The following is a 20,626-nucleotide window of genomic DNA, read 5'->3' as shown; positions in this document are numbered from 1 at the left end:
TGTGTTTTATGGTTCTAGTGAAAGATTGAGCTTCCTTCATTATCAACAGGTAAATAGAACACTGTTGGGAAATCGACTTATCATCTCTGTGGCCTTTGAAAATAGTCATGCATATTGAAAGACCAAAAGCGTTCCAAAATGCGGGCCTGATTATGTAATGTTGCTTCTTTGAGTGGGTAAATGTGTGGTGGTGTTTGCAATGCTGTGTGGTCCCTGGTAACCCCGCCCGCCATTCTGCAGACATGACCTTCACCCACGAGGGGAACAGCACTATCATCGACGGCCTGGTGAACTTCGAAAAGATGCACATGCTGGCCGAGACCCTCAGGACCATCCGCTACTGCCGCTCCAGGCCACTCGGTGAGAGAGAGAGAGAGAGAGAGAGAGAGAGAGAGAGAGAGAGTGTGTGTGTGTGTGTGTGTGTGTTTACAGCAGATTATTAAGTATCTAGAATGAGAGCTATGAAAAAAGTACATAGTTAAAGTATTTCGAGTGATAAAGCCTTTACAGAGAGAGAGAGAGAGAGAGAGAGAGAGAGAGAGAGAGAGAGAGAGAGAGAGAGACGAAGAAAAAAGTGCATAGTGAAAAGCCAAGAATGAGCAAATATCTTGAGAAAAAAAAGACAGAGAAAGACAACATGATAAAGAGAGAAAGAAGAGCAGCATAAAGCAGGTGTTTGGAAGGAGTATCACCTGGCGTGTATGTGTCTAAATCAAGTGTTCTCCCTCCCGAGCAGCTCTGGAGGCGCCACCTGTCCCCAAGAACGAGAACGAGATCCGGGTGTACGTGAGGAACCTGCAGGTGATAGACAACCAGCGGCGCCTCCTCACCCTCTCCCAGCGGCACGAGCCTAAGCGACCATGAGTAGAGAGACGTAGGACGCAACCCTCTCTCAGCTGAGACCACGGGGCGTCCTGCGTCACACACACACACACACACACACACACACACACACACTACACATGAACTCCTCCCTGTGATTTCAAGCGAACAGATGAAGCAAAGAATGGTCTCCGTGTATGGGGAAGCAGAGTGAATTGTGAAGGAGATACATTTTGGTTCCACGTCTTTTTTTTAGGTTCATGTTCTCCTTGCATTAGTACACGAGACACGGAGACAGGAGGAGGCTTGCTGCTTCCCTCAACTCATCCAAGGGAGATTCGAAGTGTCACATTGTTTATCAGTGTGTCACGTGGGAGGGGTCTCGTCTTCTTACAGTGAGTTCTTCATAACACGAAGCTCGAGCGTCTGTGTATCGAAGCTTCGACTGAGTGGTGAAAGTGAAGCACTGATACTTAAAAGCAGTAACGTGCGAGCTGTTCGAACCAAAACGAACAACCAAAGTAGTAGCAGCTGTCCCTTATAGAGAGGCAGGAGAGAGGAAGTGGAATACAGAGAGAATTTCCACACACACAGAACAGAGTATAGAAAAAAGAAAGGTGTTTGTATCACCGTGGAGCTGAGAGTTAGCAAGTGGACGAGTGTTACTGATTAAGGTAAAAATGTTGAAAAGTATGTTTGGGTAAGTGACTGAAATGTATATCTAGTCCTTGAAGTGAAAGACTGTAAATCCACTCGTCCCTCATCCCTCCCTCCTGCCCTCCTCTCACTCTCCCGCTGGCTGGCAAGTGATTGGAGACAGAGGGAGAGAGGAAAGGAAATAGTAAGGGAACTTCTACTGTATACAAAGGTACATGTACATGACCAATTTGTAGGTGTACAGTTTGTGTGTGTGTGTGTGTGTGTGTGTGTGTGTGTGTGTGTGTGTGTGTGTGAGTGTGTGTGTGTAAATAGTGTACATAGTTTTCGCCTTCTCTCTTCACGTTTTCACTTTTCCATTTGTCATTTTCTTATTTTGTAGAAACGGTGTGTGTGTGTGTGTGTGTGTGTGTGTGTGTGTGTGTGTGTGTGTGTGTGTGTGTGTATTTAGAGTACATATCCAGTTATATTTGTATCTGTGATGACATAGATGGGTGTGGCGTTTTACAATATACATCCATAGACACAAAAAATCATGTTCATATTTTTGTAAGTGTTTACAGAACGTACACAAATGAAGAGCATCCACGGTAACAATAATAGGCATAATGATTATAATTACCCAAAAAAAAAAATCAATACTTAATTTGTACATACATAGATTTTTGAAGTAGGGTTAACGGAGAGGAACATGTTTAGAATAATGTCATGTCGTCCCACTCTTATAAGGGTCCAACACAGTATTTCCTAAGTAGTGTGTGTTACGATGTGTTGAGGGAGGGTTTGTGTTAATGTTGTTCTTGCGTGTGTACCTTTGCGTGTTGTGTGAGCGTGTGTGTCTGCTTCCGTGTGCGTGTGCTGGTGTGTCATCCTACGGGTTACGTTGGTCATCGCTTGCATTGTCGTGGTGTGTGTCACGCGATGTGGTATGAAGGCAGTGTTGTGTTGCGAGGCTGATAAGGTCGGTGTTGCCTCGTGTTGCCTCCTTAAACACGTCCTTACGCAGTTACTGCTTTTTTTTTCTGTTCATTTAATAGGACAAAAAAAGTTCCGTCATATTAGTTGTATATATTTTTTCCCCGTGTGTAATCATATGGTGTCTGCGTCATCGTCGTCATAATTGTTGTTGTTGTCATTGATCATCTTTTCCTTTCCGATGCGACTTTCATCCTATTGCTTATCTACATATTTCAATAATTTCACGATGAATTCTTCTGCAGTAGTTCCCGGTAAAATTATATGTTTTCTGAATCCTACATTTCCTTCATGACACAGGCCAGAACATTCTGAGAAGCTATTCCGCGTGTCCTGCCTGCCATTCCTCACTTCACCGAGGACTGGGTGCCCACTGACACAACAGCCCTTCCTCCCCGCCTCACTCGAGTGTGTGACTCGAAATTTGAGTTTGGTATAGCGAATCGCCACAGCATTGGTGAATTTTGTAAATAACCCGTGGGTGACTCGCGCGTTCGAGGTCAGTGGTACCGTACAGTACATATGGTACTCGGGATACCCAACAGTCCTTGAGAATCGCCCGGCAAATGTCAAAGATTCGTATGAGTGGTCTTCATTAAGGTAAACAGAGGGATCACCTGGTCTATTAGTGTTTCCTTTCGCACAACTGTCCTCATCTTGTGCGTGGCATTCATTTTTCCTCCGTACTGTCATCGCAAGTCTGATCGAGTCATGTGGACGCAACACAGCTAACGATGCCAACCACTTTTGCCATGGTCTGTACAATCTATTGGCTGTTCAGCGCGATACGTGAATGTTGGTGGCTGTAATGAAGGGCGGTTGTGGGAGAGGGCACTCTCCTCAATATTCGCACGGTTTGTGTGTGATAGTGTTGGATGTTCTTTGCCTCTCTGCCATTCTGTGTTCCGTCTCTCCGCCCTCCACTCGCCGTGACGCGCCTGCTCTTTGCCTTATTAGCCTCCGTCACGATGAATTATTCAAAGCCGCAGTTCGTGTAGTGCTGTAGCTCTCTGGAGGACACACTGCACTAGATGACATGAGGTAGTTCGCTAGTTATTTGGTTCTGTCCAGTGGTTAATGCTGATTGTCATGGCATCTTTTGTTTCATCATTCTCTCCCTCTTTTTTTCTTCAACGTAAACTTTTAATGTCTTTCTCTAGGTGTGAGGATTTTTTCACAACTGCTACTACTATTTCATTATTGCTACTGCTACCACTTCTACTGTTAAAACAGGCATAACTTCTACAATGATCTTGCCTTTACGATTGTAACTTTTTACAGTAACACTGTCTCGATTCTTTTATTTTATTTATCTGTAAACCTTTATCCTTGACCTGTGATATTTATGTCCAGTGTGTGTTAAGCCCAACTTTTATCTGATCCGTATTTAATTATTTTATTTATTCATTATTTATCTTTCTTCTTGTGTGTGTGTGTGTGTGTGTGTGTGTGTGTGTGTGTGTGTGTGTGTGTGTGTGTGTGTGTGTCCTTTTATCTTTGTGATCTACGTGACGCCGTTCGCTTTTTATATTCTATTTATACCTCAGAAATAACTTTCATTAATCTAATTGTGGTTTCTTTGTTATAGCTAAGTCTTGTGACAGTTACTGTATTCACCAGTTATATAATCTACACACACACACACACACACACACACACACACACACACACACCGCGTAGTGTAGTGGTTAGCACGCTCGACTCACAATCGAGAGGCCCGGGTTCGAGTCCCGGTAAGCGGCGAGGCAAATGGGCAAGCCTCTTAATGTGTGGCCCCTGTTCACCTAGCAGTAAATAGGTACGGGATGTAATTCGAGGGGTTGTGGCCTCGCTTTCCCGGTGTGTGTTGTGTGTTGATATGGTCTCAGTCCTACCCGAAGATCGGTCTATGAGCTCTGAGCTCGCTCCGTAATGGTGAAGACTGGCTGGGTGACCAGCAGACGACCGAGATGAATTACACACACACACACACACACACACACACACACACACACACACACACCTGTCACTTCACATCCTCAGCCAATCACACCTTCCATTCCCAGCCTCACCTGTTGCCTCTTACTTGCATAATATCGTGCCTATGCAATCACCACTTCCAGCCTTAATCTATTCTGTCTCGACTCCGCTGTAAACAATCTCAGGCAACCCATAACTTGTAATGGAGTGAGCCAGCGAGAGGAAGAGGGTGGGGACTCTTAAAGGATTCTCTACAGTAGGAATAAAAGTGTAAGGTCTACGAGAGATGTGTGAGGTCTTAGTAATCACGTCTTTAGGCTAGGTAATATTCAAAGTGTCTTTTTGAGTTAAATCACCAAACAGCAGATACAAATGTTCACTTTCTTCAAGCAGCTTGTTCTTGGTTCTGAGTTCGTGCTTGACTTGCTAGGCACGGGCTTGTCTCCACGTATCTTTTGCGTGGGAGAAGTAGCTTGATGTAAGAAATCGTAGGGTTTTAACTCGGTTCACGTCAGTTCTCTCCTGTGTTCCCCCTTGTGTTCCTCCCTTGGGCGGGTCGTGCAGTGGGTGCACATGTTGCCTCCGCCGGGTGGTTGATGCCTCTTTACTCTGCCTCGTGCACAGTCTCGGCCAGGAGTCGAGTACGTTGCCACACTCACTTCCACTGTGTTGTGTGTCTTCCACCACTTTTAACTCCTTCACTGCTCTGTGGCAAGTCTTTCCTTCATTACTAGCCACTCTGAAACTTCTTTTCTTCTTCTACTGCCACTCGCAGAGATTGTATTGGATAGAAATTCCCCTTCTTTCATGTTAATCCTTATCAAGATTCCATACATTGATAAGTTGAGTAGTGAAGGTCAGACTGCGATTTATTTATCACCTTCACTACTTAACATTCCATACGTTAATTTTAGTGGTGTATTGTTGCATATCGCAGTGAAAGGGTTAAATCATCTCACATGACAATGTTCTTGCAAGATTTCACACTTGATAGACAGTTAGTGGATCAGGTGACTTCAGATTGCAGAAAACACAACTCTCAGTGGTGTTGAGTATGGGTTTCTACTTGGCTCGACCGTGACCGGATTGACTCCGGTCTCTAGGCACATCCCCTACCTGCGCCACCCCCGGCATTTCACGCCGCTGCGGGGATACAGGTGTTGATTTGGTTAAGTTGAACAGGGGCCTGTGTGGAGCTGCGACTTTTTGGAGTTTAGACAGTTAGAGAGTAAATTTATATACCCAGTCACGCAGATTTAGGATGATAAAGATTAATTTCTTTACCATCACTGAAATTTTTGTTGCCACTTTCCTGATGTCAATGATTTGTCCCTGAAATTCGTAACGAACAAGAAAAGACAAATACTCTCACCTTGTGTTCATACTTGTTCATCTTAGTGTCCAGCTGCCGTCTTGCACGTGATGGAGGCAAACTTTTGAATTCCGGTACTGTTAATGATTATCCTCCAACTCCTGCCAATAAAACTATAACTATTCCTTCCTCTTTACAACAGGAAAGTCCGTCTCGCCTTACCTTGTAAATATGATGTCACCTACAAACCACCTGACTTCACACTTTTACACTACGGGTCGCTCCCAAACGTCTCAGCGCTTTGTTTGAACTGCTGCTTTATCATGCAGGCTTCAGGTACAGCGGGTCGGATTGTCACTCGTGTTGACAAGGACTGAATCACCTTTGGAAACAACATCCATGAAAGCCCGATCACTCATCTCTGTGGCCGGGCATGGCTGTAAAACTAAATTTTGCCAATCAAAAGTAGTCGATGGTGAAGCTTGACCATCTCTAACTCTTGTATCAGCTGACTGCTACATTCACGATCTGGCCAAGGAAAATGTTACGTGTGATTACTAATCTTAAAATTCTTTTGAAAGATAAAACATTGACCCGAAGAAGGAATATTTCAGATGGCGTTGTCCATTGTTGACAGTGCAAAATGGTCAGGAATTAACGAACTCAACAAATTAACAATAAGAGGCACATGCCCTCACGCCCCCGAGCCACGGCTGTACTCGTATGTAACTTGAAAACAGTCCTCACGATACCCTGCCACGCCGCAAGATGCATCACGCCTCCGTGCTCTTCTTAACAGTATTTTTTAAATCATATTTTCATCGCCGTGGCGTATGAGTGATTGCCGTCTCCGGTTCCTAAGTTTTTATTTTATTTCCATATTTTTCGTCAATCACCTTGTTGTTGTTGTTGTTTTTTTCTTTTTAATCGCGTTTGCCTGCTTTCTCATTCATCTTTCCTGTTGTTTATATATATATATATATATATATATATATATATATATATATATATATATATATATATATATATATATATATATATATATATATATATATATATATATATATATATATATATATATATATATATATATATATATATATATATATATATATATATATATATATATATATATATATATATATATATATATATATATATATATATATATATATGATTGCATTTGTATATCTTATTCTTCATGATAGAATGTTTCTGTTTTTCATCAGCATGATTACACTCTTCACATTCTGAATCATACCCTTAGTACATATTATCGTGCGTTACGTGTATTCTTTCTTAATTCACTATCTGCTTTTCACGGTGTGACCAGTTTTCTCTCTCTCTCTCTCTCTCTCTCTCTCTCTCTCTCTCTCTCTCTCTCTCTCGCTTCGCCTTGCTCAACCAGACCAAGAATCAATCATATCACTAAGTTGTAACAAACTAGCTGTGTACATTCGAGGTGTGGCTGCACACAGACTACACTCGTTCAAGTATATCATTATACGCTACATATCTTTCTCTCCCTCTTCCCAACCCTTGCCGGAACTCGTTTTTGATGAATACCCATTATATATTGTACATTAAAAAAGTAATATAGAATAGTGATATAAATATATATACGTATATATAACACATATTGTAATCTTTATTCGAATCAATATTTCTACTTCATATTTTGCAATCTTCAGAATAAAATAAATTCATAATTGGGGTTATTTAATCTCCCACGAAGTGTGTGTGTGTGTGTGTGTGTGTGTGTGTGTGGAATTTAGTTTATTATGAGGATGTGTTCATGTGCGTCCAGATGAAATGTGTTATGCAAGACGGAGCAACACTGTTAGTAAAACAAAGAAAAAAAGTCTTTTGCACTGACATATATCAGTGAATCTGAATCTTATTCTTATAGCATTCTCCTAATGTAAAAGAATGACTGGCTTACTTCAATAAAAGTATAAAGAAAATACAAAAGCAGGCAGAGAGTTCAAGAGTGAACCAGAGAAAGCGATGAAAGATGGAGAATACCCTGGTCCAGGGTTTCTCAACCTTTTTTTTTTTTTTCGACAGTGGCCCCCTCCAAGGTAATTTGAGCTCTCTTGGCCCCTCCCTAAACTTGGCCCCTCCCTAAACTTGGCCCCTCCCTAAACTACTACATCTTGGGAAGTAAATATAGTAAGGATCGTTGTTAGGATACAAATATGGACGAAATTCTTTCTCCACTAGTAAATTAATAGACTTCCTAATTTGGGTAAAGGACAAATGGACCAAAATGGGACAATTGTCCGTTAAAGGACAAACAAAGCAACCATGAATTCAGTGTTGCCAACTTATGGGAAGTGAATGTTACCAGAATTATAGCAAAAAGACGCTGAAGTGGGTAAATGAAACAGTAGAACACCTGACAAGAAAACAACACAACTACAGGAAATGTGAGAATTATATGAGCAACGCAAACTTAGGAAGTTCTGTGGCCCCTTGTGGCCCTCCACTTCCCTGATTTTGTTTTGTGGCTCCTGAAAAATTTTCATGGACTCCAGGGGGGTGCATATGGCCCACGCTGAGAAATCCTGCAGTCTGGTCAACTCGTGCACTCAATCCATTAACACCTCAACCAACATCCACACCCCGGCACACAACACTCCTTGCCACTAGCCATCCATGCCAGTTTGTTAATATTTCAATGCTTGTGTGAAGGTAAATAGATAAATTAATAAATAAGCAGCTAATCTGATAGGTTGACAGATAGGTAAATGGACATATAAATAGATAAACAGATAGATAGGTAGTCAGGCAGATAAGTAAATGAATTCGTAGATGGATAAGAAGATAGATGTGCATGAAAAATGTATATATTCCTCAACTTACTATCAATTCATCCTGGTATATTGTCAAAAATATTCGTATATCAAAAATAGAGGCGACAGAAAGAGGATGAAAGAAATATCATAGCCTACCTTTATTTTTTTTTTTTTTTTTTTTTTTTTCATTTTTTATTTATTTTTATTTCATTTTTTTTTTTTTTTTTTTTGTGTGTGTGTGTGTGTGTGTGTGTAATTCACCTCGGTTTCCCGCTGGTCACCCAGCCAGTCTTCCCCATTACGGAGTGAGCTCAGAGCTCATAGACCGAGCTTCGGGTAGGACTGAGACCACAACACACTCCACACACCGGGAAAGCGAGGCCACAACCCCTCGAGTTACATCCCGTACCTATTTACTGCTAGGTGACCAGGGACCACACATTAAGAGACTTGCCCATTTGCCTCGCCGCCTCCGGGATTCGAACCCGGACCCTCTCGAGTGTGAGTCGAGCGTGCTAACCACTACACTACGCTACACTATTTCCTTGAAAAATCTCCTTTTATGTCTCAAATTTCCTGAGCACAAGGAAATTTCTTTGCAAGTGGAAACTGCAGTGAAATGAGCGGGGAGCGGCGAGTAGCGAGTGTCCCGCTGGCCGCGTCATGTTTTGTTTACAAACAAGATGCGTTCATTAACACTGAACATGTGGGGATTTTCATCATGTGTCCGAAAATACTAAAAGATGCAATGATTTTTTGTATTTATTAATTAGTTATTATATGGATAACTTATATCGTTATTCGTGATGACTTTTATGGTCAAACCATATTATTATTGACATTGGAATTCTGTGAGCCTCAAGATGGCGGCGACGACGAGTTCCTTGAGTGTACGTTTGAACCTTTTGGTGGTGTATTGCTGGTGTTGGGGCTATTTGAGGCCAGTACTGGTGCGGGAATGTGTGGCTAGGGAGAGTGTCTCGAGATGAAGCAGTGCAGTGTTGTGGCGGGGAGGTGGAGGGCTCCGGGAGTGTGAGGTGGTGGTGGTGGCGGTCACTGGCGGCTCGGGCAGGATTTGAATGGGCTCACTGGGTCTGGCACTGGTGTAGGTGAGGTGGTTGGCACTGACACAGATGAGGTGATGGTGGTGGTTGGCACTGACACAGGTGAGGTGGTGGTGGTGCCAGGTGTGTGGTGGCTGGCACTAGCACAGGTCGTGGTGGTGGCTGACACTGTCTCATTTCCATCACTTGATAGTATCATACGTAGTATCTCCCAGGATTTATTTATTCATTTATTTATTTTACGTTTTTTTTTTTTTTTTGCCCTGTCACAGCTGCCTCGGCTTTATGTAGTGACTTTGTACAATCAAGACGAGTGTTTTGGAGAGGCACACTCCCAGCAAGAGGCGCCATCAAGCTTCTCAGTGGTTGTAATTGGTTTAGTGGGAGTATGGAGATCATATTAGATTTAGTCCTCTCCTCTCCCGAGATTAATACTAACCCACATGCCAGATAAGGGTTCTGGACACCATACAATACATATCCATATTAACTTCTTGAAATTATTAAAAGTACAATGTAAGAGGAGGTTGGTAAATATTAAAGAGGTGTGTGGCCTAAGTATTCTTGTTGTAATGGCTGCCGTGTTCTTCATCTTGATCTTACTGCTGGCATCCTAACTGATTCTAGCCAAACTCGCATAAGTTGGGGTTTGTAACATTGGGGTGCCAGCAGTAAGAGCAAGACCATGGCGGCCATCACAACAACAAGAGTGCGGCTTCTCACTTTTTCTTGATTTTTCACCAACTCTTGCCATGTTATGTTACTGTTTGGTAATGGTCCAGTATACCTACACCTCCTTATTTTTTACTATTTCCTTCCAGACTTTGACAAAACCCATAGTATACATATGGTACCTACAGTAGTATAAATGGTAGGAAAGTGTCACTAACCATCTTGATGTCGTAGGAGGTAGATGATTCACAATTTCTCCTATGTCAAGTTTTTATTGTTGTTATTATTGTTATCATCATCATCATCATCATCATCATCCTCTACCTTTTGCAGAGGGACACACTTCTTCACACTGATACACCAACTTTACTCACTATGACAAATGACACATGAACAAGCTGAGAGCCACAGGGAATGAACACTCACTCTGTTGCTACTGTCACCCTTCAGGTCCGCTTGCAGGCAGCCCTGAACCAGCCTCAGGTGGCCACCCGGTGTGAAGAGGTGGCACGGATACTTTCTGAGGCCACCACCAAGGATGCCGGCTACATCCTCAGGGCCACGGTGGAAAGCATCCTTGTACAGGCCCCTCCTACCACAATCCAGGGGTGCATAGGCTGGGGACTGAGGGTCATCACACGCTCGGCTCAGCCTCGTGAGTTTGAGCAGCTGCGGGCGTTCCTTGGACCCAATGGCCCCCTCCTGGCACTCATCTTCCGGCTGGCCAGTGACCCATACATGGTGTTTGAGTTCCCCGTGGCCTGGCTACCAGTAAGACTTCCGTGTTTTCAGCTTTCATGGTTGATAACTGTATATCTGTTGCTTTCTTTCTTTCTTTATTTTTTTTTTATTTTTTTTTTTATTTATTTTTTTTTTTATGTACTTGTTCTTATCATTTGTATTGAGTAATTGGTTTAATAATTCAGAATATTTTGCATTTACTGGAATGAACAGTGGAATACAGTACTGCTTTATTTTCTTTGTGTAGGATGTGCTAACCTTACTTTTGGTCTCAGTCCCAGGTTTAATATACTTGTACATGTATTAGTAAACAAATATTGAAAGTGTAGGATGCTCAACAGTGTATATATGTGTGTATGTAAAAGCCTTGAGTTCACTGATTGTTAGAGCTGGAATATTAGACACATACACACCACTGGCATTCATCTTGGTGGTGTTCCTCTTCAGGCCAAGTCCCGCCTGGAGATAGAGGAAGGTTCACCGAGTGCATTCTACGTCAACAAGGTTCAGTACCCTGGCCCGGGCAAGGTGCCGTTCAACATCCTGCTGAGTATCCTTTTGATGCTGGTCTGTGTGTTGTGGTGCTCAGGGTGGCTGTGTGTGCTGCAGTTTATAGATACACATACAAATAAACACAGTGCTTATTTATGTACAAGGTTCTCATAAATTTAGTTTTTTTATTTTTTTTTTTTTTTTTATTTTATTTATTTTTTTTTTTTCTATTTATTTATTTATTTTTATTTTATTTTTTTATTTTTATTTATTTATTTATTTTTTTTTTTTCTCTCTCTCTCTCCAAGACTTGCATGAACTAACAGGTCAGATGGTTCAGTGAATCTGTTTACATATTAGAGTGTGTTTGTTCCAACATTCATGGCAAAGTCTCACTTCTACAGTTTATTGTGCCTTTCAGTTCCATGATTTCAGCCACAGAGTAGTTACATATTGCATTTGAATTGTAGATGTTTGTTTTACTCTTAAGTGAAATCTAAAGTAAGATGCTGTAAATAGATAGATAAGATGCAGCAATACTGGATGAAGTAAGAGAAATCTTAATCCAATGTATCTGCTAATCCTCACCATGCAGTGGTTCCTTAACCTTCCTCCATCCATCAGACGCCTTTGAATATTACCTGTTCCACTTTGCACACTTCCTGGTGGGTGGCAGCAGCAGCAGCAGCAGTGGGAGCAGCAGTGGAATGGGCCAGCGGTGGACCCTGACCTGGTCTACGGCTGGTGATGCACTCTACCCAACACTGCTAGAAGAATATTTGACAGCCTTCCTCCCCTGTGATGGCTCTCTGCCCCCTGGTCCCCCCAGTCCACCTGTGTCCCCAAGGGGTGTGTTGGCTGCTAGGTGGGTGGTGGTGCTTCAGTCTTCCTCATGGGAGGGAGTCAAGCTGTAATGTCCTTTCTCTTTATAACAACTTTTTATATTTTCACTAATTGATTTATCGATACTTCTTGCACATGCAGTTTGATCAGCCTTCCATTGATATGTTATTGGATTTTTTTAATTATGATTATATCTGTACATTTACTGTTGGGCATCCTTGATGACACCTTGCTATGTCAGTCTCATTGCTATGCTTTTGTAAATTATTATCATACTTCATCTTTTTCCAAATTTTCAGCTTCAGTATGGTGGAATTGGCCAGACTTGATGCATTCTGATTTATTTTCTTCATTTTTAAAGTAAAGCTTATTGTTAACTTTGTTTGTGTTTGGTACACCACAGGCCAGGCTGTGCAGGGTCCCCCAACATGTACATGAGTGGCCTGGCTGCATCCCCCATCACCCCCCGGCCTCTCCACCACCTGGGCCAGTCTCCCCATAATATCTCGGAGGCACTGGGAGGGGTGGGAGAGACGATGGGTGCAGCACCTCACACCTCCTCCCCTCTACATGTGCACCACCACTCTGCTGCCATTGCTGCTGCCACTGGTGCAGCTTCTCCTCATGGAGTGAATCAGCCAAGCCTCAGTGTGTGGACCAGTCAGGTAGTGTGATCATTCTGGCCTAGCTATTCTTCACACTGTCTCCCTTTCCCTCCTGTTTTCTTAGTTCTTTTTCCTCATTCCATTTTTTTGCGTCATCATTTTTACTTGTAGTACATGATAGTATTATATACTTCTCACTATCCCATCTATTTGCACACTGCTTTTCTCATGTTGCCATTTAATTTAATTTTACTTGTTCATGCCTTGTCTTTGTACTTAACCATGAATATTATTAGAGTCAGAAATTACTTCAGGAACACATAATGCAGTGCTATTGCTACCACACCAGTGCTCAATGGCTAGGACTGTTGTGTTGAGAGGTCCTGGTACTGTATCTCATCAAGTGCCATTGTTGATTTGTTTTGACAAGGAATACATTTAAGTCTTGTGCCTTACTGTTGCACACATTTGTAACAGGCATCACAACACAGGCAACTTTCATCTAGGTTAATTAGACAATCCATGTGGCTTTATTGTACTTTTTTCTATAATTCCTGGTTCCAATGTTCTCCTGGAATAGAGCAATGTCCACCTACAAGACAGCTCTGGAGGAATTGTTTTGATAAAGTTGCCTGTTGTCATGCTATTTCTGCATCATTCCAAGGCAGTTCATACATTTTATTTTATGCTCGTCAGTTATTATTGTATTAAATGAACAACAGGTGAGATTTCATTACAGGGAAGATGTTTACTTCAGTTTTATACAGTAAATGATGATGGTATAAATATATAAGTACTGAAGTATTTGAAGTGGTAATAGTGTTAGTATTGTAATGTTAGTAAGGATAGTAAGTCTGTGTCATTGGCAGGGATAATAATAGTAACAATATTATCTTTGCAGGTGTTAGTTCAGGTATTAATTGAAATGTGGGTGAACCAGTGTGTGCCACCCAGTGCCACATCTCGCACTTCAGCGGCAACAAGACCCAGCCACCACCCTCACCACCTGGCTGCCTCCACGAGCGCTGCTTCACAGGTCAGTGCTCTCCACCATAGCTTGGTGGCACTAACACCATCAATATGTGTCCTTTAGATATGTGAATATCTCTCTCTCTCTCTCTCTCTCTCTCTCTCTCTCTCTCTCTCTCTCTCTCTCTCTCTCTCTCTCTCTCTCTCTCTCTCTCTCTCTCTCTCTATTCATTAGTTATAATGCTGTACTTGTGTATATTTAGTTGCCCCCACACTTGTAATCCTTTGTATCAGTAATAGAAGTGATTAAAGTGTTAGAAGCAGTGGACAGAATGATGTACACACTCAACACTGCTTTACACTGCCTCCACATTTACTGCCAATATTTTGTTTTGTTGTGGATCTCATTGTGGCAGAGGAACTTGCCTGCCCGGGAAGGTTGAGGAATGGTGGCTTACTGGTCAAGGAAAGATTGAAAGGTGACATGAGAAAGATGTGGATTTGAGAGATGATTCCTCAGGTGTGGGTGAGGTAAGAGGAGTCCAAACATCCTTCTACACTGAACTATGAAACAATTTATGAAGTCCCTCTTTATGTATGGAACTTGGCACTGAATATTATGAGACCTTACTTATAGATCTTGCACTTAAAGAGTTAGAGATGAATGAACAAATAATGGAAATGGTCAGACTGATGAATGGTTCCTAATCACAAGTTTTATACAGCTAAGCAAAGGAAGTTGTAGTGGATTTCCACTACAACACTACACTACACAGAATATGTTGTAGGAGGCTGTTTGAATTAAAATTTGTATAAATGGCAAATAATTTTTCATGTAAGTTGGATTAATCTGTCCCAGACCCACAGATTTTGAGCCTAAAATACATGAAGACTATAAAAAGATAGTTTCACCTACCATATTTGATAGCTTTTAAGACACATGGGTTCATGAGACATACTTCCATTTGGGCAGGCATTGAAAAAAAAATAATAAATAAAAAAAACATTAAGCAGGATTAAGCTCTGAATGAGGCAAACGATTTCATCTAACATTTGAAACCCTTTCATATGTATGCAGATGCTTATTAGGTTCCAGTATTTTACATTCAAAAACCTTAATATTTGCCAGAAGCTACCAACACGGGTCCTTAGACCAATATGTTGTCAGATGTAAACATATATGGTTTTTGACAGTGGCCCAGAGGAGTAATAAGGTTTGTAGTTTTTTTTTTTTTTTTTTTTTTTTCATCCCACATGTAATTCTAGTTATAATAATTTGGTACATTTTCAAAGCATAAGGATGGGTGAAAATAGATTTACTTCAAGAAATAATGGCTTCATACTAAGGAACACGGTGAATCTTGTGTGCATCACTGGGTTTGGTGTGTAGCCGACTGTGACTTTATTTTGGTACAGCACATGCATTGTCAGTGGTGCCAGTGGAGGATGAGTGAGTGTGGGTGGTGGTGATTGTGATTGTACTGCCTCTGTGGCAATGCTGAGAGACCAAACTGTCCTGCCTCTCCTCTAATATTGCTTACATTGCAACCATATGGATGTAGAATTGTTGTATGTGAGGTATCTAAATCATGAAGGTCAGTAGGTGAGGTGGAACATTCAGTTAGCAGCAGCGGCAACAGGGAAGTGAGTGAGGATGGGAGGGAGGGAGAGTGTGGGGTGGTCCTTAAGCAATCACTGGAGAGTGCCTTATGAGAATCTGTAACTGTTGAAACATTGTTGGATCTTTGGCTGCCTCATTGTATGTGTGTGTGTGTGTGTGTGTGTGTGTGTGTGTGTGTGTGTGTTTGCACATTCCTCATAGTTTGTTTACTTGCAGTATGCTCTGGTACAAGTTGGCGTTGCTGGCAGCGTAAGTGCCTTTTCAGAACACACACCACTTGAGTATCGTCCGTTTTGGCAGACAGGGGCATCTGTAAGTGTGTTGGGGGGACAGTGCTATACTGTGCTTGCTTCTCTTTGATTCAAGCTGGCTGGCTAGCCAGGCTGGCTACTAACTGGTGATCCGGCCAGATACTAACTGGCTGCCAGGTTACTAACTGGCTAAATGGTTAGTTACCTAACTATTGATTGTCAGACTACTAACTAGCTAGCTGGCTGGGAGGCTGAATGAGTGGCTTTCTACCAGGGTGGTTAGCTAATACCTGACTACCTGGATGGCCAGCTGGCTAACTAGCTATTTTGGTCAGTGACTTCCTAGCAGGTTGGTCAGCTAGCACAAGCAACTAGCTAGCTGGCTGACTGGCTAGTAACAGGCCATGAGGCTTGTTATGTTACAGTTCAATTAGCTGGTCTACTGGCTGTCTGTGATTCAAGTTAACTGGTTGGATTTCATAGCTAGTTAACTGTTTGTCTGTTTTTTTCCTAGTGTCACTTGTTCTCCTCTTTCACCTTCTACTCCAAATCTCTCTCTCTCTCTCTCTCTCTCTCTCTCTCTCTCTCTCTCTCTCTCTCTCTCTCTCTCTCTCTCTCTCTCTCTCTCTCTCTCTCTCTGAATGTATTGTTTAAATAATGGGTTCTTTAAATCAAGAAGCAATAATTCTTGTCAATTATTATTTGTAAATTTTTTAATTGTGATTTAATGAAAAGAAATCATTAGAATTTATGCAGTTGCTAATTTGTGCTTTACAATAGTATTGTATTTCAAATGAAGATAAAGATAACCCTCCCCTTTTCTTATAACATTTGAATATGCCTTGATTGCAGAGGAAAGTGTTTGTGTGCACATGATTTGCTCCTCATTGCCTCTTGCTTGGCACTTGTGAGAAGATTTGAGAAAGTTAGATTTTAAAGTCTTTTCATAATCAGAAATACAAAATGTGATGTTGACTCACTTTGTATGCATTGGATGAGTTGACAGCAAATGAGTCAAGAAATTCTTGAGACACCACACGGTAAACACCTCACTGCTGATTCTCACTCTGAGTCATTAAAAGTTTTTTAAATATTCCCTCCACCTTTGATTTATAATCAAATGTTATCTCTGAGTAATTCCACCATTAGATATGGACTAAAGACACAAGGAATGTGTTGAGACAAAGATGATATGCATAATGTATAATACCTAAAAAAGACAAGCTTTTTTTCCTGCTAATGATAAAAAATGTTTATCATTTTTCATGTTTGTCTGTATTTAGTGATTCTTTTTGAGTAAATCTTATAACAAATTATTCGAGGATGGAAATGCTACAAAGAAATTGCAAATAGGTCTATTAGAATTGAAGAGATAATTAGAATAATATAAGCATGATGAAAAGCGGTATTGAATCATAAATGAGCACAGCTAACCTTAACCTCCCATGCCAATGCTTGGTCGAAAAACACCAATGTCTTTTACCTTGTTGTCCCCATCTCCAGGACCTTGAATGCTCATGGTTCGCAACTCAAGCTTGTTTTTAGGCATTAAATTCACCTTGTTAATAGTTGACTAAAGATAGGTAACTGCTGTCTTGCAAGTGTTATAATCTCGGCTTCAGTTGTAACATATATTCATTATAAAACCATAGATCATTAAACCATAGTGGAGTGTGAGGGAGATGAGTGTCACTATAAACAGTATAAACAATGTACCAGTGTTAGGGAGTGGTGGAGGATCCTGCATCTCATGCAGGAAGAGTACAGGTGACACTCTTCCTTCCACATCATGTGTTGTGATTCCATGCCTAAATATTACAGCCATGTAATGAGTTGTGATTGTGATGATTATGTTTCCTGTGTTTGCAATAAGCGTTGAGCAGCTGGGAGTATTTAATATAATTCTAGACATGACATTGAAAAATCATGACATCAATGGTAAAGTTTTGGCATATAGAGCCACTGACTTATGGGTCTCCACAATTCACCTTTCATAGGTAAACTGTGAGCTGACTGCCCTAGCTCAAATTTGAAAGGGGGCCTGCAGATTTGTAGCCAGGCTTGTTTCCCACTCCACCATATGAGATGTGTTATTAAAAATGGATATATGTAAGATGTAAGAAAACAAAGGAAAGGAGATGCAAATATCACCTTTTCTAATGCAGCCAGATTATTGAATGAAAGGTTGGATAAAGTGCAAAGTGCCCACTGGTATATAACCAAGCCTGCTTACCTTAAGGCATTTTGCATTTTTAACTTATTGATATTGATTCCCATGGTGGAGATACAACCAGAAAAATTATGACAAAACTCCTTTTTCCTCAAACCTTTTTAAAGATAAGGTTGTGGTGTGTCTTTTACAGAAGCATATCTTATATGCTGGCAAATATGGTATATATCAAGTTCATAGTTTGTGGCTGTAAGGACATAATGTAAAACGAAGGCTTCTGATAGCATAGAATAAATGAGTAATGGAGTACTGTAGAGTAAAGAGGAAGGTGAAACTTGGCCTGTTAAAGATTATGATCCGTATGGAGTGAAAACTTGATCAGCACAGTGAGGTGAGGTGGATGTGTTGGTGGTGCATGAAAGATTACCATGCGTGTGTGGGTGGAAACTGAGCAGCACAGTGAAGTGAGGTGGATGTGCTAATGGTGCTTTAAGAAATGTGTCAAAAGGGAAAGGCAACATGCTTTGGTATGGCTCTGTAGAGAAGATGAGAGTGGTTGGAGCTTCCTGTACAGTTGGAAGTAGAAGGCAGATTGTTTGGATTTAGATCAAATATGAGTGTCAGTGTATACAAACAAGGCAAAGGGTGAGATTCTAAGGAAGGACAAAGATATGGACAGCTGCCTTCGTTTATGTAGGATTGATGGTGGTAGTGACATCATTAGATTCAGATTTTGCTGAAAGAAACAATTATTGTTTTAAAGTTTGAATTTCAGCACTGAATTTTTACTAAACAACCAAAGTCAGTCTCTCTCTCTCTCTCTCTCTCTCTCTCTCTCTCTCTCTCTCTCTCTCTCTCTCTCTCTCTCTCTCTCTCTCTCTCTCTCTCTCTCTCTCTCTCATCACTTGTAGCAGGAAGCAATCACAGCTCCCCCCAGAGATGTGACATTAATATAAATACACCTGTTTTTGTGTGGACATGGCTGTCAACCAAGAGGGAACAGATTGTTACTTGAGTCCCCAGGTAGTGGAAAGTGTCACTGGGTAGATCTGCTAGCTCCTCATTCTTCCTCTTGACTGCTTCTCCTCTCCTTTGATCTTTTTTGTCTATCTCCATCCCCCTCACTATCCTATGGCTCTCTACATGTGTGTGTGTGTGTGTGTGTGTGTGTGTGTGTGTGTGTGTGTGTGTGTGTATTTACCTAGTTGTAGTTTTACAGGGCCTGGGCTTTATGCTCATGTGGTCCCGTCTCCATATCTACACTTATCCAATTTTTCTTTAAAACTATGTACACTCTTTGCTGACACCACTTCCTCACTCAAACTGTTCCAAGTCTCAACACATCTTTATGGAAACTAAATTTTTAACATCTCTCAGACATCGTCCCTTCCTTAGTTTCTTACTATGCGATCTTGTGCTTCTAAAGTCATATTCTTCTCTCAGGATCAGTTTCTCATTATCCACTTCATCCATTCCGTTAATCAATTTATAAACTTGTATCAGATCCCTCTCTCTTCTCTGCTCCAAGGTTGGTAGATCCATTGCCTTTAGTCTCTCCTCATATGCCATCCCTTTAAATTCTGGAACCATTCTTGTAGCCATTTTTGTAGTCTCTCTAATTTTCTTATGTGTTTCTTTTATGGGGAGTCCACACAACTCCTGCATATTCCAATCTAGGTCTTATTTTAGTACTTATCAATTTCTTCATCATTTCCTTGTCCATATAGTGAAATGCTACTCCAATATTCCTTAGCAAATTATACGTCTCTCTGAAAATTCTATCAATATGGCTAACCGGTTGATTATTTTCTTCCATTGTCACTCCCAAGTCCTTTTCCTTTTTACTTTTTCTAGTTCTACTCCATCTCCCATCTTATAGATTCCCACTGGTCGTCTTTCACTTTTTCCCATTTCCATGACATGGCTTTTGTCCACATTGAATTCCATCTCCCATTTTTGCTCCATTTCCAGATCTTGTTTAAGTCTTCCTGTAGTATTTCACAATCCTCTTTTGTTTAATGACTCTGCACAGTTTCGCATCGTCCGCAAACAGATTTATGTAGCTGTTCACTCCCTCTGGCATGTCATTTATATATACGAGAAAAAGTATTGGTGCCAATACTGACCCCTGTGGCACTCCGCTGTCTACTGTTCTCCACTTGGACTTCATATCTTTAACTATCGTCCTTATTTCTCTCCCCCTTAAGTAATTCTTCATCCATCTCAATGTGCTTCCTTTTAAGCCACCCTTCTCCTCTAACTTCCATAGTAATCTTTCATGTGGCACTTTATCAAAAGCCTTTTTTAGATCTAAATAAATACAGTCAACCCATCCTCTCTCTCTTGTACTTTATCAACTATTCTAGAGTAGAAACTCAATAAATTTGTCACACATGACCGACCTTTTCTAAAACCAAATTGGCTATTTGATAATATTTTGTTGTCTTCAAGAAACTCGATCCATTGCTTCTTTATTACTTTTTCACACATCTTGCATATTACACTAGTTAGTGATACCGGTCTGTAATTTAAAGGTTCTTCCTTCCTTCCGCTCTTATATATGGGAACCACCTCAGCTCTTTTCCACTCCACTGGCACTGTTCCATTTTCTATTGAGCATTTTATGATGTTGTATATTGGACTTGCTAGTTCTTCCCTACATTCTTTCAGTATTC

At 41.1% G+C, this 20,626-nt stretch overlaps 2 protein-coding genes across 14 annotated transcripts in view; both read left to right on the top strand.

Moving 5' to 3' along the window:
* The window catches only part of LOC123503082 (rap guanine nucleotide exchange factor 4-like), a 261,095-nt gene extending 259,301 nt beyond the window's left edge, over positions 1–1,794 (top strand). For all 11 annotated transcript variants that reach the window (XM_045252492.1, XM_045252491.1, XM_045252493.1 and 8 more), the window contains 2 exons: positions 241–360; positions 737–1,794. In XM_045252492.1, the coding sequence (XP_045108427.1) occupies positions 241–360; positions 737–864 (248 nt within the window). In that variant the 3' untranslated portion in view covers positions 865–1,794. The remainder of the gene's footprint in view (positions 1–240; positions 361–736) is intronic.
* A 7,501-nt stretch (positions 1,795–9,295) lies between these two features.
* Positions 9,296–20,626, top strand: part of LOC123503084 (sphingomyelin phosphodiesterase 4-like) — a 29,251-nt gene continuing 17,920 nt past the window's right edge. The window contains exons 1-7 of one of the 3 annotated variants that reach the window (XM_045252504.1): positions 9,296–9,413; positions 10,710–11,030; positions 11,448–11,550; positions 12,117–12,357; positions 12,739–13,000; positions 13,842–13,976; positions 15,747–15,842. In XM_045252504.1, coding sequence (XP_045108439.1) covers positions 9,387–9,413; positions 10,710–11,030; positions 11,448–11,550; positions 12,117–12,357; positions 12,739–13,000; positions 13,842–13,976; positions 15,747–15,842 — 1,185 coding nt within the window. In that variant the 5' untranslated portion in view covers positions 9,296–9,386. Of the gene's footprint in view, positions 9,414–10,658; positions 11,031–11,447; positions 11,551–12,116; positions 12,358–12,738; positions 13,001–13,841; positions 13,977–15,746; positions 15,843–20,626 lie in introns of those variants that run through there. The other 2 variants (XM_045252503.1, XM_045252505.1) reach the window with 2 other exon arrangements.

This window comes from Portunus trituberculatus, chromosome 13 (genome assembly GCF_017591435.1).
Source record: "Portunus trituberculatus isolate SZX2019 chromosome 13, ASM1759143v1, whole genome shotgun sequence".
Lineage (NCBI taxonomy): Eukaryota > Metazoa > Arthropoda > Malacostraca > Decapoda > Portunidae > Portunus > Portunus trituberculatus.
The sequence above is the reverse complement of the archived record's forward strand: the minus strand, read 5'-3'. Positions and strand labels throughout refer to the sequence as shown.